Source organism: Lolium perenne, chromosome 7 (assembly GCF_019359855.2).
Source record: "Lolium perenne isolate Kyuss_39 chromosome 7, Kyuss_2.0, whole genome shotgun sequence".
Taxonomy (NCBI): Eukaryota; Viridiplantae; Streptophyta; class Magnoliopsida; order Poales; family Poaceae; genus Lolium; species Lolium perenne.
This window is the reverse complement of record NC_067250.2, coordinates 311,875,829-311,899,627: the sequence shown is the minus strand read 5'-3', so window position 1 is coordinate 311,899,627 and position 23,799 is coordinate 311,875,829. Positions and strand designations below refer to the sequence as shown.

Sequence of the window (23,799 nt, the reverse complement as noted above, 5' to 3'; positions counted from 1 at the left end):
CACGATACAAAACTTCTAATAACACAAAATCCAAGTCACCAAGGAGGAACCCAGTTCGGGCTTGTGGTGGCTATGGGCTGACCAAGGTCAATTGGCTCGCCTGCAAGTCGTCGTGGATCGATGCTATTAAAACAAAAGAACAATAAGCTTGCTCTGAGGGGCTTTCGAAAAAGCATGATTTTTATTGGTGAAATTGGAACTAGGCTTGTGCCACTTTGGTTCTTGGTGTGGGTTTGGGGATTCGAGTGGCAAGGCAGAGGAAACTTGGCAACGAGTAAGTCATTAGTAGTGGAATTTATCATCTTGTGCATGTGTTCTTGTACAAGCGTTCATTGATCATGTGGCATTGATGTACGAGTGATAGTTGTGCTCTTTTTTCTCCAATTTTCTTGTGGAAGCATGCTTACGGATTTGTTTCCGACATATGTCCGCCGATTTGAACTTTCAACTCATTATCTTCTTCCTTTGAGTATTTGTTACCTCCGCTCCTGTATAAAACAAAGTCCTCAGTGGAACTTTTAAAGTTCAAACATGATAAAATAAACAACATAGCAGCATGTATATGTTTGCAATCCCATTCATGAATAGACAAAGATAAAAAAAACCTTGTTGACAAATGGAAAATGGGAGGGGACGCTGCCGCCAATTCTATCCTGATGCCTTCAGCAGATAGTGGTGTTCGCCTGGCCAACCAAATGGCCTTGTGCATATCTATATCCATGGAGCGTCGGAACCTATCGGCAGCAAAGAACAGAGCTGCCCCGGGAGGTGGCGGCGGCAAGACAAGGCAAAGAGGTGCGGTGGCTTTGGCCGGGCCGATATGATATGATAGCAGCAATGCTTGCGACATCTAGGTCTCAAAAGGGGACAACATCACGACGTGGGATCATTTATTTGTTATTCCCTATGTGGGACTCATGAAACATCGGGGGCTGGCACATGAATCCATGCTACTAGTTCCACTGCTAATGCTAGCGTACAAGGATGGTACACACCGCTAGTGAAGCATACCGGGTTGGGGCACTGGCCCCACCCCCGTTTTTTTGTACAAGTAGTAGTCATTAGTAGTGGCATTCCAATATATTGCATGCTACTGTTTGTTTTACTAGTGGCGTTTAATATGATGGTGTGTCCACCAATACACGGTCTCTGATGAACATATCTCTATTAGCGAGTGACGCTTGTGTTGTTGGTGATGCTTGGATGATTTCCATCTCCTTATTTGAGATTAGTCCTCTTTTCCATCTGGCTCACTCCACTCCACCAGATTTGGTCGCATGTGGTTCTCGGCTGTAGAATCTTGTGATCACTAGGGTGATGGTGGTGTGACTTCGCACCATGCAACTCATAGTTGACTAGTCCGACCATGGTGGTGCTGACACCTTTCGTGTATCACTATCCTCCATGAATTCCTAGACGCACCGTAAAGGCCTCTCATTCCCACTGGACGCCCATTCCTCCGCAAAAGAAATAATTTTCCCTGGGATACGGCGGCAACAATAGGGTCACTGGCATGTTGTGTCATTGTTGGTGAATAGCTTTTAAAAGTGTCGCACAAGTGGTAGCGTTGACTATGCGGTTTGGCAGGTCCATCGAGCTTCTCTACTTCTTCTCTCTTGGGTACACTCGGCCTATTGTTTGGTATTTTCTTCACCGATGATATGTTCCTCTACCGTAATCAACGGACGACAACAGGTGGATGGAATCTTTAATATTACTAGAATTTTATGAAGAAATATCATGTGTGTGTGAAGTGAGCACATGGACGGGTGACATTTCACCAAGACTCGTGTTTTGACAAAGATTAACCAACAATTGCAATGACAATGATAAAACAATGAATGGTGGTAGAAAATAGAGACTTACCATGCTAGTTACACCACAAGTTTGTCACAAGGCAGCCGCTCCAAGTTACTGATCTATTGGCCCACACCAACACAAACGTATGGGCGGACAATCTTAGCCATCAAAGTAAGGAGGCAAGGTCGACCAAGACACGTTGACTAAGATTAATGCAAAACAGGTCCTTATCTTTTGTATAATATGCCCATGCCATTCAGCCTTGAAGGAACAACAATGTTGGTCGGGACAAGATGACGGTGCGCCTATATTGAACTTCAAATCTACAAAAGATCGGCTCCTAACAGCAACCAGAGACCTTTTCAAGTCGTGTGACTCGGAAATGATGTCATCAAAGAGCACGATTTGCTCATCAATCCCGCTGGTTAAACATATGAGTGACAACCTGAAACTGCTTTGTACTTCTAGTATGTGAACCTTAACCGTCGCCTCAACAGCCCACCGAATAGGTGATAAAATGATGTCAATCGTGCCATAGTCTCCCGGGGTGTCTAACTTGAATGGGTAATTCCATGGACCAATGAAGCTTAAAATTGATGCACCGTCTAGCATCTGCAGGTCATCCTGTTCTTGTTCGCCTGTTTTGATCCTCATGTCATATTCGATCAGAGTATTGTCCATTAACTGTATCCCCTGCTTAGGGCCAGCCATGTCGACGAGAGAACCTTCCTCCACAACGATGGGATCATCCCTGCTAATGTTGACGACATAGTTACGGAATGGATCCCGTTGATCTCGAGCTGCTATGTACCCATACAGCTCTACGGACCCAGCATCAGCAGGAAGGCTGCCCACTTTTACCGAGAAAATCTGCACCATGCCAATATCATAATGTTTCCAACAGCTTCCATCGTCGCCAAACATGCAGTCTGGTCCAGGATCTGAGAACCTCATGGCCTCGACCCGAGTCTCGCTACGGTCCGCGACATTTTTCGATAAAAAGTATATATTAATATCATGAAGATGTCAATTACACCCAGCCTCTGCAACAACGCATTACCCTAGCGGCACTACGGATGGACACAGCCAAAAAAGAAAGAAGAATTACAAAAAAAAGAAAAGCCCCGCTACAGTGATTCATTCATTGAAACAACAGTACTAACACCACCAAAACAACACCTGAAGTCCAACTTCTTCAAAAGCGACGCCTCCAAGAAGGAAACAGTGCACAAGCACCATCATCACCCGATCATAGATCTTAGGTTTTCACCCTGAAGAAAGTCCTCGCTCTCAAAACAATGCCTCCAACAAGGCCATTGCCAGGCACAACCAACTAAGGCCAGACATTGGGTTTTCACCCGGAGTGGTAGGACTATGACCTTCGCTTGTGCAGTCGCCCCCGCTTGCATGTCGTTGTTCCAAATCACAAATCACCAAGCCAATTCCTCATAACCACCAAGACTCGAGCCGCCATTGCTAGACCCCAGACCTCGGCTTCCATGTCATTCTTCGCTAGCATCACGAAACGAGAACATGCTCCATGATATTAACAGCCAGCAAAGCTTCGAGACGCTCCCTCTGAAACCAAACGGTCAGAGTAAAACACGGGTGCGCACGACCGAATTCCACCCGATCCGGCAAACTCCAGGCATAGAACGCCTCGTGGAGCGCCAGCGGAGCCTTCCGGAACACGCCACTTCCGCCAGATCGATGGAGACAAGCAGCAGATCATCAACTTGGCAATAGGAGAAATCCTAAGACCACCGCCATTATCCGCGAGACTAGCAGACCCCCACGCCGCCAATCCCTCCATGCCGGAGTGACAAGAGAGCAAGGAGGCAGACCTAGCGCAAGGCTGCACGTACTGGCGATCCAAGGAACCACCATCACCCTCCGCCCCGGCCGTGGCTGGCCATCTGGCCAGATCGGCGTCATCCCAGATCATGGCCCGACGACCTAGCTCGCTGCCATGAACGCCGACGTGCTGAGGGCGCACCGCCATCTTCTCACTGCCACCCCGCCGGAGGGCCTCAGGCCCCGGCCCGAACAGCCGCGCCGCCCTGCGCTTCCGCCGACGTTCCCCCAACTCCCGGAGAAAACCAGCAGCAGCACACCGCCATCCCTGCCGCCGTCTTCGACGTGGAGGGGGCCGCTACCGCCACCGGGGATTGAAATTATAATAAGTGAACCAATAAATTTTCGAAAGAAAGTGCATCAATCAATGAACTGGACATGGACGTGCGTCATGCACACTTCCAGACGATCAAGCACAATTTTCCGATCGAAGCAACGACAAGTCAAAAACGGCATGACGAGTACATACCATGCGTGCATAGACGGGCAATTGGATTCAAGCACACTCCACTTGGAACCGATCGAATCAGGATGATGCCATGCAACCATTTACTGAGTAGTCAATCAAGGATGATGCCATGCCATTACTAAAGTACGAGTACTTGCTGCGAAGACACGCGGGATTGATGGGCGAAGCCGGCAATGAAATCCGTAAAACTCGACGGGGATCGAGCGGTGGCGACAGCGACGGTGTTCCGGTGGTCTGAAGGAGGACGAAGACCAGTGTCACAGTAATATTAGGTCACCCGTCGGCGTCTTGACATGGATAGGCAACCAAATAGCGTATCGTTCGAGACGCCGCCGTCCACGATCGCGAGCGTATTTACAGGGCATGGACAGAGACGCCGACGTCCGGGAATAGATGGGTGGACGGATGCGCCGCGGCAGTATTTTGCGGTTAACTTCGCCGTCGTGTTCGTCATTATGCACACCTCCAGTGCAGGTGCCAGTGCCGGTGCGTGTTTCTGCTACTTGCTTAGATTGCGTGCTAAAACGGGGACGACGATCGTGACCGCGAACAGCGATGTTTCGTTTTCATTTCATGGGCTTGTGAGCTTCTTCACTTCTTGTCCGGGTGCAGAGCACCGTCGTCGTCGCATGCACCGACTTCTCCCGTCTTGATACCATATGATGCGCTCGACATGAGCCTTGAAACCCGTGTAATCATGCCTGATTGTCGTACGAGTTCCGGTGGCCATCCTCACCGGCCTCGGAAACTTGCCGGCGAAGCGAGCAAGCTACTCATGAGCATGGGCCGACGTGAAACAACAGTTTCAAGAAAACGCACACGTACTGGCCGGCCGCTTTGCTCCTTCCAAGAGCTGAAGTCCTCGCCTCCTCTCCAAGAGATGTACAGCTAGCTACACCGTGCCAAGAAGAAAACGTACATCCACTAGTAGAAAACCTCTCATCCATCTAAGACTTTAATACCGGTTCTCTTACGAACCGGTATTAAAGGTGGCATTTGTACCGGTTCGGACGCTCAGGCATTCGTACCGGTTCGTTACGAGCTTTCGTACCGGTTCGTGTTAGGAACCGGTACGAAAGGTCTTCGGCCAGAATGGCAGGTGAGGGTGGGGCCAAGGTTGGACCTTTGGTACCGGTTTGTGTTAGCAACCGGTACTAAAGGGTGCCTCATATGCTCACTGCCCCTCCCCCGCCCCCGATCCATTCTCATTTTCATCTCTCTCACATTTCTAAAACTTTTGCACCTCTCACACTCCAACAAATTTTCATTCTTTCTCCACCATTTTAACAAGATTAACGACCTCCATCTATCCAAGGGTTAGCAATATCATCCTTTCTTCCGGCGTTCCTAATTTAGCTCATTTCTTTGGTAGTTTAACTCGTACTATTTTTCTAGTGCTAGCAAGGTGTTTGATGAAATGCCTAAGTTAGGGATTTTACTTTTTTTATAATCAATTTGAGCTGAAATTATGGTATATTTTGTAGGTTTTAATTAGTATCATCCCCGTCCTCACCGCCGTCGATCGCTAGCGTCGTCCCCTAGCCGGCACCGTACAACCTCGGTGAGCCTCTTCTTTTTTATAAAAAAACTTAGTTTTATGTGATGAACTTGAATATTAATTAAGTTGGTCACTCATATATCCATGATGTTGTGTACTTAATGATTTTTGATATACATATAAAATGCAGATGAGTCGACAATGGATGTACGGTGACCGGTGCCATCCCGAGTTCATTACTGGCATGCATTATTTTCTCAACGTGGCTGAGGCAAACAGGCGGTCGAATGGTTTCATGTATTGTCCATGTAGTTCCTGTAAGAATATGAAGGATTACTCTACCTCGAAGACCCTTCACGTCCACCTGCTGGAGAATGGTTTCATGCCCAGCTATAATTGTTGGACCAAGCACGGAGAAAGAGGGGTTATATTGGAAGACAACGAAGAAGAAGAGGATAGTGACAACTATCCCTTATTCACTGAAGACGGTGGTAGTAGAATGGGGGAAGACGAAGCTGAAGAAGAGCTCATTTTCGATGAGCCGATTTTTGATGACCCGGATGACGATTTGGGTCGGGCCATTCTTGATGCGAAGATGAACTGCGGAAATGAAAAGGAGAGGTTGAAGTTGGAGAAAATGTTAGAGGATCACAACAAACTGTTGTACCCAAATTGCGAAAATGGTCAGAAAAAGCTGGGTACCACGCTGGAATTGCTGCAATGGAAGGCAGAGAATGGTACTTCTGACAAGGGATTTGAAAAGTTGCTGAAAATAATAAAGAAGATGCTTCCAGGGGAGAACGTGTTGCCCTCTAGCACGTACGAAGCAAAGAAGGTTGTCTGCCCTCTAGGATTAGAGGTGCAGAAGATACATGCATGCATCAATGACTGCATCCTCTACCGCGGGGAGTACGAGAATTTGAATGCATGCCCGGTATGTAGTGCATTGAGGTATAAGATCAGGCGAGATGACCCTGGCGATGTTGAGGGTGAGTCCACCCCCAGGAAGAGGGTTCCTGCGAAGGTGATGTGGTATGCTCCTATAATACCACGGTTGAAACGTTTGTTCCAGAACAAAGAGCATGCCAAGTTGTTGCGATGGCACAAAGAGGACCGTAAGAAAGATGTGATGCTGAGACACCCCGCTGCCGGGTCGCGGTGGAGAAAATTCGACAGAGAGTTCAAGTCATTTTCAGATGACGCAAGGAACTTAAGATTTGGTCTAAGTACAGATGGCTTTAATCCTTTCGGGAGCAGAGCTCCAGTCCATAGCACCTGGCCGGTGACTCTATGTATCTATAACCTTCCTCCTTGGTTGTGCATGAAGCGGAAGTTCATTATGATGCCGGTGCTCATCCAGGGGACCGAAGCAACCCGGCAACGACATTGATGTGTACACGAGGCCATTGGTTGAAGAACTTTTAGAGTTGTGGCGTGACGGAGGTGTACCTGTGTGGGATGAGCACGAACAAAAGGAATTTAACCTACGAGCGTTGTTATTTGTAACCATCAATGATTGGCCTGCTCTTGGTAACATTTCAGGGCAGTCAAACAAGGGATACAATGCATGCACACACTGTTTAGGTGAGACTGATAGTAATTATTTGGGAAACAAGAATGTGTACCTGGGGCATCGTCGATTTCTTCCAAAACAACATCACGTAAGAAAGAGAGGAAAGCATTTCGGAGGTGAGGCAGATAACCGAACGAAGCCTACCCGCCCTAATGGGGAAGTTATATATGATATGGTCAAGGATTTAAAAGTGATCTTTGGAAAGGGTCCCGGCGGACAATCTGTTCCGCATGATGTTGACGGACACGTACCCATGTGGAAGAAGAAGTCGATATTTTGGGAGCTACCCTACTGGAAATTCTTAGAGGTTCACTCTGCAATCGACGTGATGCACGTGACGAAAAATCTTTGCGTGAACCTGCTAAACTTCTTGGGCGTGTATGGGAAGACAAAAGATACACCGGATGCACGGCAGGACCAGCAAAGTATCCACGAAGGAAACAACCTGAATCCAGAGAAGTATCAAGGTCCTGCCAGCTATGCTCTTACCAAAGAGGAGAAGGAGATCTTTTTGAAGTCCTGAGTAGCATCAAGGTCCCGTCTGGCTTCTCGTCGAATATAAAGGGAATAATAAACATGTCAGAGAAAAGTTTCAAAACCTAAAGTCTCATGACTGCCACGTGATTATGACACAATTACTTCCGGTTGCATTGAGGGGCTTCGCAGGAAAATGTTCGAGTACCCATTGTGAAGCTATGTGCGTTCCTCAATGCAATTTCTCAGAAGGTGATCAATCTACTTACTCTACAAAATTTACAGAAGGATGTGGTCCAATGTCTAGTCAGCTTCGAGTTGGTGTTCCCACCATCCCTCTTCAATATTATGACACATCTCCTAGTTCACCTGGTCGAAGAGATTGGCGTTCTCGGTCCTGTATTTCTACACAACATGTTCCCCTTTGAGAGATTCATGGGAGTCTTAAAGAAGTACGTTCATAACCGTGCTAGGCCAGAAGGAAGCATCTCCAAGGGCTATGGAACAGAGGAGGTCATTGAGTTTTGTGTTGACTTTATTCCTGACCTTAAGCCGATCGGTGTTCCTGAATCGCGCTATGAGGGGAGACTGCGTGGAAAAGGCACGCTAGGAAAGAAATCAGCAACGTGTATGGACGGACATTCTTTCACTCAAGCACACTACACAGTTCTACATAATTCCATCTTGGTGGCTCCGTACAAAGAGGAACACAAGGAGATCTTACGCTCTAAATACCCGGAGCAACGTGAAGATTGGATTGATGGAGAACACATGAAGACTTTCGGCGGTTGGTTGCAAACACGTCTCATGAATGTCACCGATGACGAGCAGCTGTACTTGTTGGCCAAGCAACCATCTTCTACTATATCGACTTTTCAAGGGTACGAGATTAATGGGAACACATTTTACACTTTCGCCCAAGACAAAAAGAGCACCAACCAAAACAGTGGTGTCCGCTTTGATGCAGAAGATGGCAATGGGAACAAGGTCACATATTATGGGTACATAGAGGAGATATGGGAACTTGACTATGGACCTAATTTCAAGGTCCCTTTGTTCCGGTGTAAATGGTTCAACCTGAAAGACGGGGTACAGGTAGACCCGCAGTACGGAATGACTACAGTGGATTTCAAGAATCTTGGGTACGACACCGAACCATTCGTCCTAGCTAGTGAAGTGGCTCAGGTTTTTTATGTGAAGGATATGTCTAGCAAACCGAAAAAAAGAAAAGAAAGGCAAGAGGACACATCATACGATGAGCCAAAGCGGCACATAGTTCTTTCAGGAAAAAGAAACATCGTGGGAGTAGAGGACAAGACAGACATGTCAGAAGATTATCCTGCCGACAGCTTTAGTACCGGTTGCAGACACGAACCGGTACTAAAGGTTACCCACGCGTCCTTATCCCACCGACAGGGCGTCGTGCGCTACATACTTTATCTCATCGAGCAGGGCGTCCTTATCCTGCCGACAGCTTTAGTACCGGTTGCAGACACGAACCGGTACTAAAGGTTACCCACGCGTCCTTATCCCACCGACAGGGCGTCGTGCGCTACATACTTTATCTCATCGAGCAGGGCGTCCTTATCCTGCCGACAGCTTTAGTACCGGTTGCACCCACCAACCGGTACTAAAGGTTACCCACGCGTCCTTATCCCACCGACAGGGCGTCGTGCGCTACATACTTTATCTCATCGAGCAGGGCGTCCTTATCCTGCCGACAGCTTTAGTACCGGTTGCACCCACCAACCGGTACTAAAGGTTTGCCTCTGTCTTCCCGCCTATTTTCTTCCCACGCTTTCCACCGGTTCCCGCCTTTGTCTTCCCGCCATTTTTTCACTATATATATGTATGCTTGGCCACCATTTACATATCACATCTAGACTCATATCTGCAAACCTCATCATTCTCTCCCATGGCTTCCATCGCATCTCTAACCCCCCGGGAGGCGGAGGCGCTTTGCGCCTCGAACTACCCCTGCCCGCCGGGCTACCGCGTCCCGACCGGCTGGTTGCTAAGCGTCGGAGGCGTACCGGTCCCTCCAGTCCCTCTAGGTGTGGCGCGCGAGATGGCCATCACGAACCACTACTACTTCGAGCTCACGCCAGAGCAGCGGAGGAATCCCCAGTGGCATCCCGACTACAGCCCGACTTGGGAAAGCTTCTTCATCAATCGGCGTGAGAGGGCGCTTTCCAGGCATGAGGAGGGCGGTCCGCCTCCTTCGAACTTCAACGAGGCCGGCCGTCGGCTGTGGTGGCGCGGCCGGACTCTCCAGGGCGTCATGGCCTACCGTGGCCCCCGCCTGCGCTACCCTCAGTCCCAGCCCACGCGTGCTCACCCGCCGACCGGAGAGTACCGCGACCCCGATGCCAGCGACGATGATGACGGCGACTACGACGACTACAGTGGCGACTACTACAGGGCTAGGCACGAGTATGACTGAATGACTCCAACAGTAGAATTTGGCCATGTATCTTTAATTTTCAGTTAAGCTATGTATTTTAATTCGAGTTCAATCGTAATAAAATTTTATTCCCGCCCTTTCTTTCCCGCCTTTTTCCGTCGTACGTGGTGGGAAAGTTTCCCGCGCGGACGGCGTCGTGGCAAGAGTAAAGAATAGAAATAGATAATATATAGAAAAGAATTAGAAAATATATAGAAAAGAAATATAAAAAAGGATATAGAAAAGAAATAGAAAAGAAAACAAACGGAAATAGAAAAAGAAATAGAAAAGAAATAGAGAAGAAAAGAAACAGAAAATAAAAAGAAAAGAAAAGGAACACAAAAGAAAAGAAAAAAAACAGAAAAGAAAAGAAAGAAGAAACAGAAAACAAAATAAATAGAAAAGAAATATAAAAGAAAAGAAACACAAAAGAAAGGGGAACGAAAATGAAAAGAAAAGAAATAGAAAATGAAAAGAAATAGAAAATGAAAAGAAAAGAAATAGAAAATGAAAAGAAATAGAAAATGAAAAGAAAAGAAAAGAAACACAAAATAAAAGGAAAAAGAAACAGAAAAGAAAGAAGAAAACAGTAAAAGAAAAAAGAAACAGCAAAAGAAAAGAAAACAGTAAAAGAAAAAGGAAAACAAAAAAAATACATTTGGTACCGGTTGGTAGCACCAACCGGTACGAAAGGTCTTTCGTACCGGTTGGTGGCACGAACCGGTACCAAAGGTCGATCCCCCTGTTTAGGACTTAGCCGGCGACCGAAAATCCCCAAATCCCCTCATTCTCTCCCTTAGCCGCGCGACGAAGCAGAGACGCCGACGCCGCCGACGCACCCACGCCGCCGCCAACGCAGCCGCCGCCGCCGACGCAGCCGCCACCGCCGACGCAGCCGCCGCCGCCCGCAGGTAACCTCCCCGGCCCTCTCCTCCTTCTTTCCCTCCCTAGCTACCGCCGTGCCCACTGCCCGCAAGGTGTTCGACGACGAGACGCCGCTCCGCCCGTCCGCCAACGAGAACTCTGGCTCGCCACCATGGGAACGCCCGCCGCCATGGACTCCAGCACCGAGCTCCACCCGCAGTGGGTCGGGCACGAGCGCGGTGCCGCCGTCGCAGCGGATGGCGAGCAGCGTGGTGTACTTGGCGTCCTCGTCGGGGCCACCGAGGCTGATGGCCTCGAACGGGAACGCGCGGGGGACGCGCTCGTTCTGGAGGCAGTGGGCGAAGAAGGCCGTGGCGGCGGCGCTGCACGTGCTGAAGTGCACGGCCGGCACCCCGCGCGCGGCGGCCTCGAGCGGCGCCCACGGCTGGATGAAGTCGTAGAGGAGGACGTCCGGCGCGGGCGGAGGCCGTCGAGCAGCGCGCCGAAGCGGGGCGCGGCGAGGTCGCAGGCGCGCTTGAGGGCCGGCATGAGGCGGGCCGGGAGGCGCTTGGTGGTGTGCAGCGCGGGCGGGAGGTCCGGGAGCGAGGGGAGGTGGAGCGAGACGAGGTTGATCCTGTCCGTCTGGTGGCAAGCGACGGGCGCGAGGTTGGCCGGCGTGGAGACGAGGTGGACGACGACGTCGAGGTGGGAGGTGACGGCGGTGAGGCGCCTGGCTAGCTCGAGGTACGGGTTGATGTGGCCGTGCGCCAGCCACGGGAACATTACCACGCTCATGCGCTCGCGCTCCGCCTGCGCCATGGCCGGCGATCGATTTGTCAGTCGGATCAATACAGTGTAGCTAGCCGTATATAATATATGTAGTAAGTCAACTTATTTTGCAATTGTGCTAAAAAAATAAATCTATCATACTATTTATATGTGTATTCCTTTGAGGGGAGAATATCGAGTTTATGTTCAAAGGTAAAGTGATTACGAGATATCCGCCGCAACGCGCGGGCACTTAATTAGCTCACCAGCGTGGACGACGCACTCTTGCGGAACGACGGCTCCTTCATTGTCGTCGTCGCCTCGGTGCTGCACCGGCTCCTTCATTGTCGTCGTCGCCTCGGTGGGTTAATTACCGGAGGGCACACTGCCGGTGTTAGGGTTAGGGTCCGTAGCGGTGCCGAGTCCGTGGCGGTGCCGCCGCGACATAGAGAGAAGAGCGAGAGGAGGAGCGCCGAGTGTTAGGGTTAGGGTCTGTAGCGGTGCCGAGTCCGTGGCGGTGCCGCCGCGACATAGAGAGAAGAGCGAGAGGAGGAGGGGGAACACCGTGTCCGTGGTCGTGGCGGTCCGTTAGGGTTTTTTTGCTTTCTTCATTTCAATTGTTATCCATCTAGCAATCTGTTAATTTTGCTTTCTTAATTTTGTAGTGACATTGAGGTATGGAGGACGGCACCTTCGTCCGAGATGAGGAGGGGGAAGAAGCGGTGCAGCAATTGATCTATGAGAGTGCCCGTGGTCCGGAACCCGACGATGGAGATGACAACGATTTCCAAGACTTTCTGAATGATTTCGGCGAGGGACTTGAGTCTGAACAAATTAGAAGAGACAACGAAGTGTCCATCACAAACTCCGGCGAGGTGTATATCTATGTATCAATTAGTCTATATGTTCATCCCTAGATGCATTCATTTATTTGTATTGCACTTATTAACGAATAATTTTTTCTTTTAGCCTTCTGGATCATCGAGCAAGTCTGTTAGATCAAAACGAGGCCCGACGCGGGTGCTAAAGGGCGAGGGCAGGTTAGCCCTCATGGCATTCAAGGATAATGGTGAACCAGTGCAGCCCAAGGAGTTTTGCCGCAAATTTACAAGTCAATCCGGAGTTATTGTTAGGGACCATGTACCGATCAGCATTCAAGAGTGGCATAAGCCGAAGAACCCGGAGAGTGGTGCTAGTTATGTCAACGACAAGATGAAAAAATTTCTTTGGGACACGCTAATGACAAAGTTCAGCCTACCGGAAGACATGACGGAAGGCCAGAAGAATAAAGTTAAGGAATGGACATGGAAGAAGATGGCCATACAATTCCAGACCTTCAAGAAAAATTTATGGGACAAATATAAGAATGAAGATCCAGTATTCGATGATAATCTAGTGAAGATAAAAGATCACTGGGCCGCATTTAAGGATTATAAGAAATCGTCTACTTTTGTGTCCCGATCGAAGAAAAATACCGAAAATGCTGCAAAGAAGAAACTTTCGCATCATTTGGGGTCAGGTGGCTACAAGAGTGCCATTCCGAAGTGGACAGCGTTTGAGAATAAACTGATTGATCATGGAATCACTCCACAGACATGGGACTGGCCCGAACGGTCCAAGTTCTGGTTGTTCGCTCATGGGGCAGGGTTGGACCCAAAGACAGGGTTGATCGTTGCGAAGGGAAAATGGAAGGAAAAAATTGAGGCAATTGTACCGAAGCTTGTAGATGCAATTGAAAAGGTCAGAAAGGGAGAGTACATTCCCGATCGAGAGAATGACGAGCTGACACTCGCTCTGGGGAACCCTGAACATGTTGGACGGGTACGAGCTCGCCCAGGTCTCACCATGAAGGAAGCGTGGCCGGACAGCGCTGACACTTATAGAAGCCGTTCGCGAAAGAAGAAGAAGGACGCCGACATTGTAACGGAATTGTTAACTAGGGTGGAGGCTCTTGAGAGAAATCAGAGGGCACCTGATCAGCCGCTGTTTCTACAGGATCCACAAGCCGATGCTGCCCCATCTCAGCGAAGAAGCAGTGTCGGTTCCTCGCATCTTGACGGATGTGGAGGAAGCTACCCCGTGGATTATGTCACGGAGAAGACAGATTGCGAGCTACATATGTTAATCAGGACCGCGTCTGTTAAGGTGGCGGTCGGCTATGTGTACCCAAGTGAAGATGGAGCAATGCACCATCATATGCCCATTCCACCTGGTTGTGTTCGTGTCGGGGTGGATGAAGTTGTTTCGGGTTTTGAAAAAGTGGAGCTTGATATTCCTAGAGGTGAAGATGAGAGGACACTGGCCGATGTCAAGCACGGTTTCGCCCTATGGCCGAAGAAGTACGTCGTCCTTTTGCAAAGGCCACCGACTCCTACACATGAGCAGCAAATGCCATCGACTCCTCCTGGTGGCAGTCCTGGTGAGCAGCCAAGTCCACACCTACCTGAGAGGGACCCCAGCGTGAGTCCACCATCTCGAGATCCTCCGCGTAAGACAGCGTCCGTTAAGCGGAACGGTACGCCGCCTAGGAAGAAAGCTAGAAAGGAGAAACAACTGCCGCCTACTGAGAAGTTACCTTGGGAAAAAACTCCAGAGGAAAACGCGGAGGCCGTTCAGGCCGAGGTGAAGAAATTTTTTGCACCGAAAGTGCCAGAGATACCTTTCGAGAAGACACTAGATCGGGTGAAAGTTGTGCGTACCGTTGACAATCTATATGACCCTGTACCATCGCCGCCATCTGACTATGCGCGTTCTATTGAAAGGTCATATGACAAGATGATCGAGGCGACAAAACCCGTTCAATCGGGTATCAGGGAGATAAAAGGGATACACAGTGTCTACCAGCTCGGACAACAACCCGTTCAATCGGTCGCCCCTCTCAAGGTGTTTGACGGGAAGACCGTTCAAAGTTCTCGACAAGACGCAACTGATTACGCCTTCACTGAACGAGCATATCAGTTTGTTCAAGGGAAAGATTTGGTCGAGAATCTCAGGAAGGTACCAACATGTATGCGTAACTTGCATTCGTGGTACCTTAAGGCCTCAAAGGAAGGGATCGAGACTATCATGGTGCGAGTTAGGGAAGAGCACTACTTCCAGGAGTACTGTGTGAACGTTGACTTCGCCGAACTCTTTCAGTTATACAATCTCCGGGCCCTCGACAAATCAATCATCAGTTGCTATTGTCTGTAAGTGATTTATTTATTTAATTTGAGAAGTCGTTCATTGTCTGCAGATTATAATCTTTTGTGCGCTATATTATGCAGATCGAAGATGCTCGAATGCAAAAGGGACGATATCACAGACATTGGGTTCATTGACCCGCACACAATGCATGTTAAAACCATAGAGAATCCCCTCTATAACAAGGATACACCGCAGACTTTGCTAAGGTTTTTGAAGCGACAACGTGACAAAAAGCTAATACTTTGGCCTTACAACTTCGAGTGAGTCTTACTGTCTTATAACACATTATATTTTGCTCACCGTATGTCAAAATTTTAACTAATGACTTATATATATGACACTACATATTGAAACGTGCGTAGGTTTCACTTTATTCTTCTCGTCATCAATTTGGAAATTGGAGAAGTTGAAGTCTTGGACTCACTAAGCAAAAAAAAGGATCTATACGTGTCTTGTTTTTTAATGCTCAGAAGGTAATTTAATTCTTATCGGTTTGTTTCGTTAATTTCCTGCTTTGAACTAATTGATGACTCTTTTATGCATTTTCTTTTGTCGAGCAGCGTATGGCAAACTTTCATCAAGGAAGATACGTCCCGTGAATGGACACCGAAGCTGCGATGGCGTGCGAAAGTAAGTAGTACTACCTAGGTCCACACACCTTTTAATTATCATACTTGACTATTGTTTGATTGAATTATATTCTTGTAAAGAAATGCCCGCAACAACCTCCGGGGACCGATCTCTGTGGATTCTTCGTTTGCGAGTACATCCGCAGAATTGTCAACGAGAGAACGAATAATGAAAGAAATAAAGAGGTACAAAAACAATCTTCACAAATTTGTTTTGTTATCATAAGTTGTGCTGAGTTTCAGTAATAGTTGTTTCATGTATTCATTTGTATCTTATTCTTTTATAGTTGGCAAGAAAACGGAACAAGCTCCCACTCGATGACCGCTTCATAGCAATAGGCGAGGAATTGGCGGGATTTTTCCTTCGGGACGTCATACCACCACTCGCAGAGTACCACTATGAATGAAGATGTACATGTTACATATATAGTTGACTCGAAGAGTACCACTATGCTACATGTAATAGACATATATAGAGTACGCCTCGGAGAGCACCACTATGCATGAAGATCGATCTTCATGCATAGTGCTACTTAATTTGCGATCTTATGCAATAACATGTGTGTTATATTATATGCACCAACTTGCTATGCATCATCTTGATCTTCATGTACTACCTAAACCCAAACGCGTTTCTGGTGCATCGACGCGATATGAAACAAACCGATATCCCTAAACCCCTCCAAAAACCCTAAAAAGCCAATTCTGCCGCTGGCGAAGATTTGGGCTAATTCGCTGCCGCGGGGGGAACCTTTGGTACCGGTTCGTATTACCAACCGGTACCAAAGATCCTTAGCCCTGAGCTCTCCTGGTGGCCCACGTGGAGGCCCCTTTTATACCGGTTTGTAAGCAACCGGTACGAAAGGGGGGGGGGGGGGGGCTTTAGTGCCGGAAGTTTTATACCGGTTGCAAAACCGGTACGAATGCCCCTCTGGAACCGGTACGAATGGACGTTTTTCTACTAGTGATCGTTGCCGACTCAAAACCAAGAATCTATTCGGAACACATGACATGTGTGCATTATTTTTCGGCGACAGAGACGGCTGTTTCATTGGCGCTCGACACGCGAGTATGAAGTAGGCACGTCGCATAGTGCGACCCATGAGCATGAGTTAGGAAGTAAAGCTAGTCCAACTAGCAAGTTCGCTATAACCGAGTAGATAAAATAAATTTTTTTTGGCTCACTCACGAACTCGCGAGTAGCTTTCTGAGAACTATCAACAAGCAACATGTATGAATGTATGATGCCTTCTTAGAATCTATGGTTGTCTCTTGTAGATGACTCCGAAACAAACTTTGACTAAATTTTATTGTTATTGTCTCTTTTGAAACTCTCGAAAAACTCTCAGCAGCGCTAGCATCAGTTCCGTACTTGAAGACCTCTGAAACATTTTTTTTTTCTTTTTACCGAGTTAATTGAGCGAAACGAGTTATCAGTAGACTTTGCTCTTTTAACTCGAACTCGTTCAATGAAAAACTTTAAACTCGCATCTCCATGTTATATGACGAGTTCGTGTCGAGTTGAATTGACTAGTGTGTTACTCGTTTAATTAGAGAGTTTCAAGCCCTACCGATGGAGTAGGTCTTAAGACAACGTCATTTAAGAGGAAACAATATAAGTACCAAACAAGTTTACAACCATTAAATATCTTATCATGAATTTAGTAGTTTAATTTATAATTTGTACAAAACTATTATACTTCTTTAATATGTACAAATGTATACCAATGTTGTTAAATATTAGTTCCATTTTTCTATTGCATATGCTTGTAATGTATTGCTTGAAAATATTTTGATGACTGCATAACCTATATAGTGTATGTATTTATGAGTGCAGCATTTTATAGGACGAGCTACATGTAGCTCGATTTTTTAGAAAATTATAAAATCATATTTTGAAGCTTCAAAAAAATTGAAAATAAATCTGCATGTAGTTGGTGATATATATCACAAGTCTGTAAAATTTCAGTACGGAATTCGTTTTGATCTGGTCTATACAAAAATGACAAAAATGTAGACCTAGGAATAGTGAACAGTACACATTTTCCAAATCTTCAAAACTGTCAGAATTTGTTATTTTTGTGTAGCCCAGATTACGATGATTTTTGGATTGAAACTTTGCACGATTGTGGAATACATGATTAGCTACAGACAGATTTTTTTCCACAATTTTTTGAAAATTGGAAATACCGATTTTGATTTTGTTTGTAAAACGTCCTATGTATAGCCCGAGCTACAAAGTGAGAGTTTTCAATGTATTTATGGCTTATATATATCACAGCAAATACCTTAATAGTGATTTCTAGTGTAAGATTATTTAAGCATATTTATATAACATTATAGAATGTGTGACATGAGATTTAGTTTTTTTGGGATCAGATGTGTCTTGCAAGGGATTCAAATGTAAGTTCACAACATGTGCATATGTACAATAACCACAACAGCCGATGAATATTAATGACTTCGATTCTGGTATGGTTGTATCTATCAAATTTGATTAATTAATATGTTTGTATGCAATGTGCTTGCTATCAGCACGTGTATTTGATATTCAAGATATTCAAGAGTCTTCTGGATGCAATGGATAATACTATCTATATACTTATATAATTAAATCTTTCAGACCCTACTTCTGTTATAGACAAATTTGCATTGTATTAATATTGGCATGAACTATAGCACGTGTGGCCTTTGGATTTGCATAACTATATATGAAATCTCTATTGCAACACTTAGTACGTACGTAATGTAATTATGTGTTCCATCTCAAAAGAAAATTGTACTACGTTCAAACAAGCCATCATATTTTTCATAGTGATTAACGTTTGTTTCACTAGTGCAGAACAGATCTTTCGTCCCAAGCCCCTGGGAGCAACAGCCCCGGTTTTGAACCAAACCGGATCCAATGAGGGGTATTGCTCCCGGTTCATCGTGGAAACTCTTTGGCCCCGGTCCGTTTGGGGGGCAAACTTTACTCCCGGTTCGTATTACCAACCGGGACTAAAGGATTTTGGGGTTTTTTGGCTCCCCAGGCACCTTCACACACACCACCACCACCCCCCCTGTGGATCGCCTTTTTTAACACTGTAAAATAGAAAAAAAAATGATAGAAAATTCAAAAAATAAAATGTTTTCAAATTCTTGTATGTTATGCAACCTACTATTAGGGAAAATTAACAAATTTGAATTTACAATTTTTTTGCTAAAAAGGTTTGAAAAATGGTAAAACCGCATTAACTTTTGCATACGACATCGAAAAAAAACGTATAATATATCAAAATGATCGTGGGAAAAAGTTACATCCGAATTCACCCGGGTTTATCCGGTTAGCCAATTTTTAGATTCTCAAAATTCCAAATGAAAATATGAAAGCAGGAAGATTTTAGTTTTTGCCAGAAATTCAGGATTTTATATTTTTATATTTTATAAATTAATAATGTCATCAACCATAAAGATTACTATTACTTAACCATAAAGTTAGCCAATTTTTTAGATTTTCAAAGTTTGGCAAAAAAATTATTAAAAAAATTAATATTAAATTAAAAAATTAATATTCATAAAAAAATAAAATGATAATATAATTATGACAACATGTTATTACGTCATTAGTTTTTTTATTAAAATAATTATTTGGAATTCGAACAATAAATAAGTGTGACATCGACCAACATGTTAATAGGATTGATATGATACTATTATCACAACATGCGCGCGAAGCACACTTGGAAGAGGGATGGGAAAGGAACTTGGAAGTTAAGCGTGTTAGTGCTGGAGTACTGGGAGGATAGGTGACCGAGCGGGAAGTTGGACTACGGGTAAGTAATTTGATTAGAGATTATGAGCGTAGTTAGAGATTAAGTGTAGTTAGAGACTAAACTAGTTAAATAACTGAAATACTAGAAATTCTGAAAAAAAATAGAAAAAAAGGAGGAGCGAAAAATAATTGGGCATAACAAAATGGATTTAAAAAATTAACAAATTTCTTTAGTCCCGGTTGGTGTTACAAACCGGGACTAAAGGTCATTTTCTCGACGCGCGCCAGCAGCCCACGTGGCGAGACCTTTAGTCCCGGTTTGTTTTACAACCGGGACTAAAGGGGAGGGCCTTTAGAGCATCTCCAGTCGCGTCCCCCAAAGCGTCCCCCAAAGGGATTTGGGGCGCGCCGGACAAAAAAAGCGTTCCAGCCGCGTCCCCCAAAGCCCATTTTTGTCCGGCGCGGCCCGATACGGTGTCCGGCGCCCCGAGCCCGTCCCCGTCCCACAGGGGACGCTCGGGGGACGCGGACACACAGCAACGAGGCGGGCTCCCACATGTCGGCGACTATTTGCATAAACCGTTGGTTCGCGCCTCTTTTCTCGTCGCTCCTTCCTTCCCGTGCCTCCCACCCCACCGCCGCCGCTGGATTTCCCGGCAGTTTGGGCGTCTGATCTCTGCTGAGAGTCGGCACCGTTGTCGCGGCTGGGGCTCCCGCCGGTCGTGCCGCCGCCGCCGCGTCGCCAGCGCGTCCCAGAACGCGCCGTCAAATCCGGCCCACCTCCGCGCACAGAAGGTGCTCGACGACTTGCCAGGTAGGCGCGATTGGTCGCTGTTTGTTGCGTCGTCTGCCTCGGCGCAAATTTAACCATTGATTTTGCTTTAGCCATGGACAGCGACGATGAGATGGTTGCCCTGCTGCTGGAGGACGAGCAAGCGTTCGACGACGACCTGCGGGAGCATTTGCTGATCATCGCGTCCCTCCAGGACATGCTTGACGCTGAGGCGGAGAAGAGGAAGAGGCCGCGCCGCGGAGGATCAAGGCCGGGAAGAAGGAAGTCGAAGCCCCGGCAGAGGATGGAGGGGCATGGCATGCTGCACAACGACTACTTCGCCGACGGGGCAACACATGCCGACAATTTTCGGCGCCAGTACAGGATGAGCAAGGGCCTGTTCATGAATATCCTCCACGGCGTTCGAGAGTTCGACCCCTACTTCAAGCTCAAGGTCGACGTTGTAGGCGTTCTCGGGTTCTCGTCCATTCAGAAGTGCACCGCCGCCATGAGGATGCTTGCATACGGAGCACCTGCCGATACACAGGACGACTACCTTCGCATGAGTGAGTCTACTGCCATTGAGTGCATGTACAAGTTTTGCCGAGCTGTGGTGGGAAAGTTTGGCAAATACTACTTGAGAGTGCCAAGCGAGGAAGAGGCGCAAGGATCATGGCACAAAATGCTGCCGGAGGATTTCTGGAATGCTTGGAAGCATCGATTGCATGCACTGGGCATGGAAGAACTGCCCGTTTGCTTGGCAAGGTATATACAAAGGGCGTCATGGATATTGCAGTGTGGTGCTTGAAGCTGTGGCAGATTATGACCTGTGGATTTGGCATTCTTTCTTTGGCATGGCGGGATCACACAATGACATCAACGTGTTGCAGCGGTCTCCGGTGTTCAGCAGACTAGTGGAAGGGCATGCTCCACCATGCAACTATGAGATCAATGGCCACCAATATACCAAAGGCTATTATCTAGCCGATGGTATATATCCAAAATGGGCCACTTTCGTCAAAACAATCTCGAATCCATCAGGTCTGAAGAATTCTCACTTTGCTACACGACAGGAGGCTTGCAGGAAGGATGTCGAGCGGGCATTTGGTGTGCTTCAAGCACAATTTGCCATTGTCCGGTACCCTGCTCTAAGCTGGTCTCACGACCAAATGTGGGAGGTGATGCAGGCTTGTGTGATCATGCACAACATGATCATCGAGGATGACCGCAAGAATCATGTTAGGTCACATGTTGGTCCCTATGAGTGTCAAGGCCCTCTCACGGAGGTTGATCATGAGTTGCCTGCAGATTTTGCTGATTTTCTCGCCATGCACGCAGAGATCCGTGACAGTAATGTGCATGAGCAACTTCAAGCTGATCTCGTTGAGCATTTGTGGAGGATCAAAGGAAATACCGTGGCACCTTGATGTATCATCTAGCCCTATTTATTATATTTGATTACTTGTTTTATTGTTTGTTGTAATTTAATTTGAAAACAATCCTCGCAAACATTTTTTTTCATATGCTACATTTGATATAAATGGTTTATGTGTTAAAAAAATTATTTTAAATATTTGGGGGCGGCGTTTGGGGGACGCGGCTGGGGAGCGACGTCCCCCAAACGCGGCACGAACAAAACACGTCCCCCAAACGCTCAATCCGGCGCGGTTTGGGGGACGCTTTGGGGGACGCGGCTGGAGATGCTCTTAGTCCCGGATGGTTGGTCCTTGTTCCAAACCGGGATTATAGGCCATTTTTCTACTAGTGTTTGATCCGTTCCTGACAATGATAATAATACCGGAGTGATGTCCTGGCTGAAAGACATTACTTCTAAGGCCTTCGCCAATGCATCAATTTCGTCTCATGCATGAACGTGACTTGGCTTTTTTTTTTTTTTTTTTTTTGCCTATGACCGCGTCCAAGAGTTCTATGATATAAAGTACTCTCTTTCATTATTAACTATGTATCGACATCAGTATTTCGTCTATGATACCGCACTAAGATACAAGAATTGTGAAGGCTGAACTCAAACCTACAAGCTCACAAAGTTCTATTCCCTCCACAAGTGGACCCTTCACGGTAAAACTATGTTTCTTGGAGGAGTTGAGCGAAAGAAATAGAAATTTGTGTAAGTTAGGGTAGAAATACATTATTTAGTCTTCATTATTTTGCCTCGAAAGTTGTTTGTATATTCTTGTCTTGAAAAAAATGGATTATCGTTCTTTCTAATCCGTTTGGTGAATTGATTTCATGCATGTAATTCTACATTTTGGATGACTGAGATTTTTTTTGTTTCCAATGGTAACCTCGGTCTTCCATTGCTCTCTAGTAAAATAAATGGAAAGGTAATTAAAACCTTGCCATGTATATAAAAAACAATGTGTTGAGTATATACATACCATCGATGAATACACAAGCAAACCGACTGAACACGGATTTTCTACCGTGCATGGTTCCTACATTGTATAAATCCAACATTGATGGCGCTTCAAGATTCGTGAGACGCATGTTTCGCAATACACTGTAATGTTTAAAGAAAAAAATGCACGAATCTCGCTACATTGTACATGGTGGGTCCTTGCAAAGTCTGTGCAAGATTAGGGTCCCCACCTCCGCCATGAACCGCCTAGCACGGCCGCGACCCACGAGGAAGAAGAGATGCGTGGCGACGATTCCAAGCTGACTGGCTCGATTCCAAGCTCATCGGCTCGATTTCCTCCGTGTTGACGACAGGGCGCGGGATAGGGACTAGCAGTCGCCAACTTCGTTAACGGGTGACTGCGAAACCGACCGGCGGCGGGCTCCAATCACCGGCGGAGGCAGGGGGACTAGCATAGGCTTTTGCCTTTCCGAATTAAGCATTCGGTTGTCAGTTCAACTTGTAAAAGAAATCCAACATTCAATTTGGTTTTATCAAAGAGGTAGGAGAGATAGGATTCCCAAATCTAAGACATGCGAACAATGTGTGCCCGTGAAAAGGAAAGAAGAGGGGAAATTTTGCGAAGAGCATGTGAGCGCACCTTCACATTTTTTACTTTTTTTTTGTATCTCTCAAACTATATAATTTATCAATTTGATTTTTTTGCAGTTCTCTCAAAAATATAAAATATAATGAGGGAAAATAGTTCATATTTTTTTGCAATCTCAAATTTCAAATTATATTAAAATTTAAAATAAATTCTTGAAATATATACATATATGTATACATAATGACATTAAAAATCCGAAATGTTTTTCCCAAGTGATGTGCAAAATTTCATGTTCAAAGCTTGTGTGGTGCAAGTAATACAAATACTCCGTATGAGAAGTTGTCACAGAGGGGGTAAAAGAGCTAGCACGAATTTTGATGCAATGTGGACAGTTCAGATGCATGATGCGCACTGAGCAGCTGCTCTGAAAGTCCTCTCTCCTGTGTTGCAGTTCACTCGCGTGTGTACTATCGGAGAACAGCAGCACAGAAAGGTTATCTTGCTATTGAAGGACCAGAGGATTGCTTGAAGAAATCTGGAGACAGACGAGACGTGAGTGGACGCACGGGTCAGTACCACCCACAGACCCTTTCACCTACACCACCACCGTCCTCTGAATTCGTCGTCTGATAGATAGCACCATCTTTTACCATCTTCTATCACTCCCCAATTCGACAGGTCACGGCCGAAACTCACATCTCCTGTGACGGAAATCCGAGGTCGTGGGCGGATAGAAACGGTATATT

The 23,799-nt window shown here is 46.4% G+C and overlaps 1 protein-coding gene, 1 long non-coding RNA gene and 1 pseudogene across 2 annotated transcripts; 1 reads left to right on the top strand and 2 right to left on the bottom strand.

The window, feature by feature from the left end:
* Positions 1-1,959: 1,959 nt before the first annotated feature.
* On the bottom strand, positions 1,960-2,790 carry LOC127315022 (uncharacterized; the record flags this gene model as incomplete). Its single annotated transcript, XM_051345564.1, has 1 exon — positions 1,960-2,790. A coding segment is annotated over one exon (831 nt), but the record flags the coding sequence as incomplete, so codon positions are not given.
* Positions 2,791-2,861: 71 nt separating this feature from the next.
* On the bottom strand, positions 2,862-11,836 carry LOC127315023 (UDP-glucosyltransferase 29-like; annotated as a pseudogene).
* Positions 11,837-14,741: 2,905 nt separating this feature from the next.
* Positions 14,742-15,402, top strand: LOC139834206 (uncharacterized). Its single transcript, XR_011749731.1, has 3 exons — positions 14,742-14,931; positions 15,010-15,189; positions 15,292-15,402. It is a non-coding gene; the product is annotated as an uncharacterized lncRNA (long non-coding RNA).
* The last annotated feature ends 8,397 nt before the right edge of the window (positions 15,403-23,799 follow it).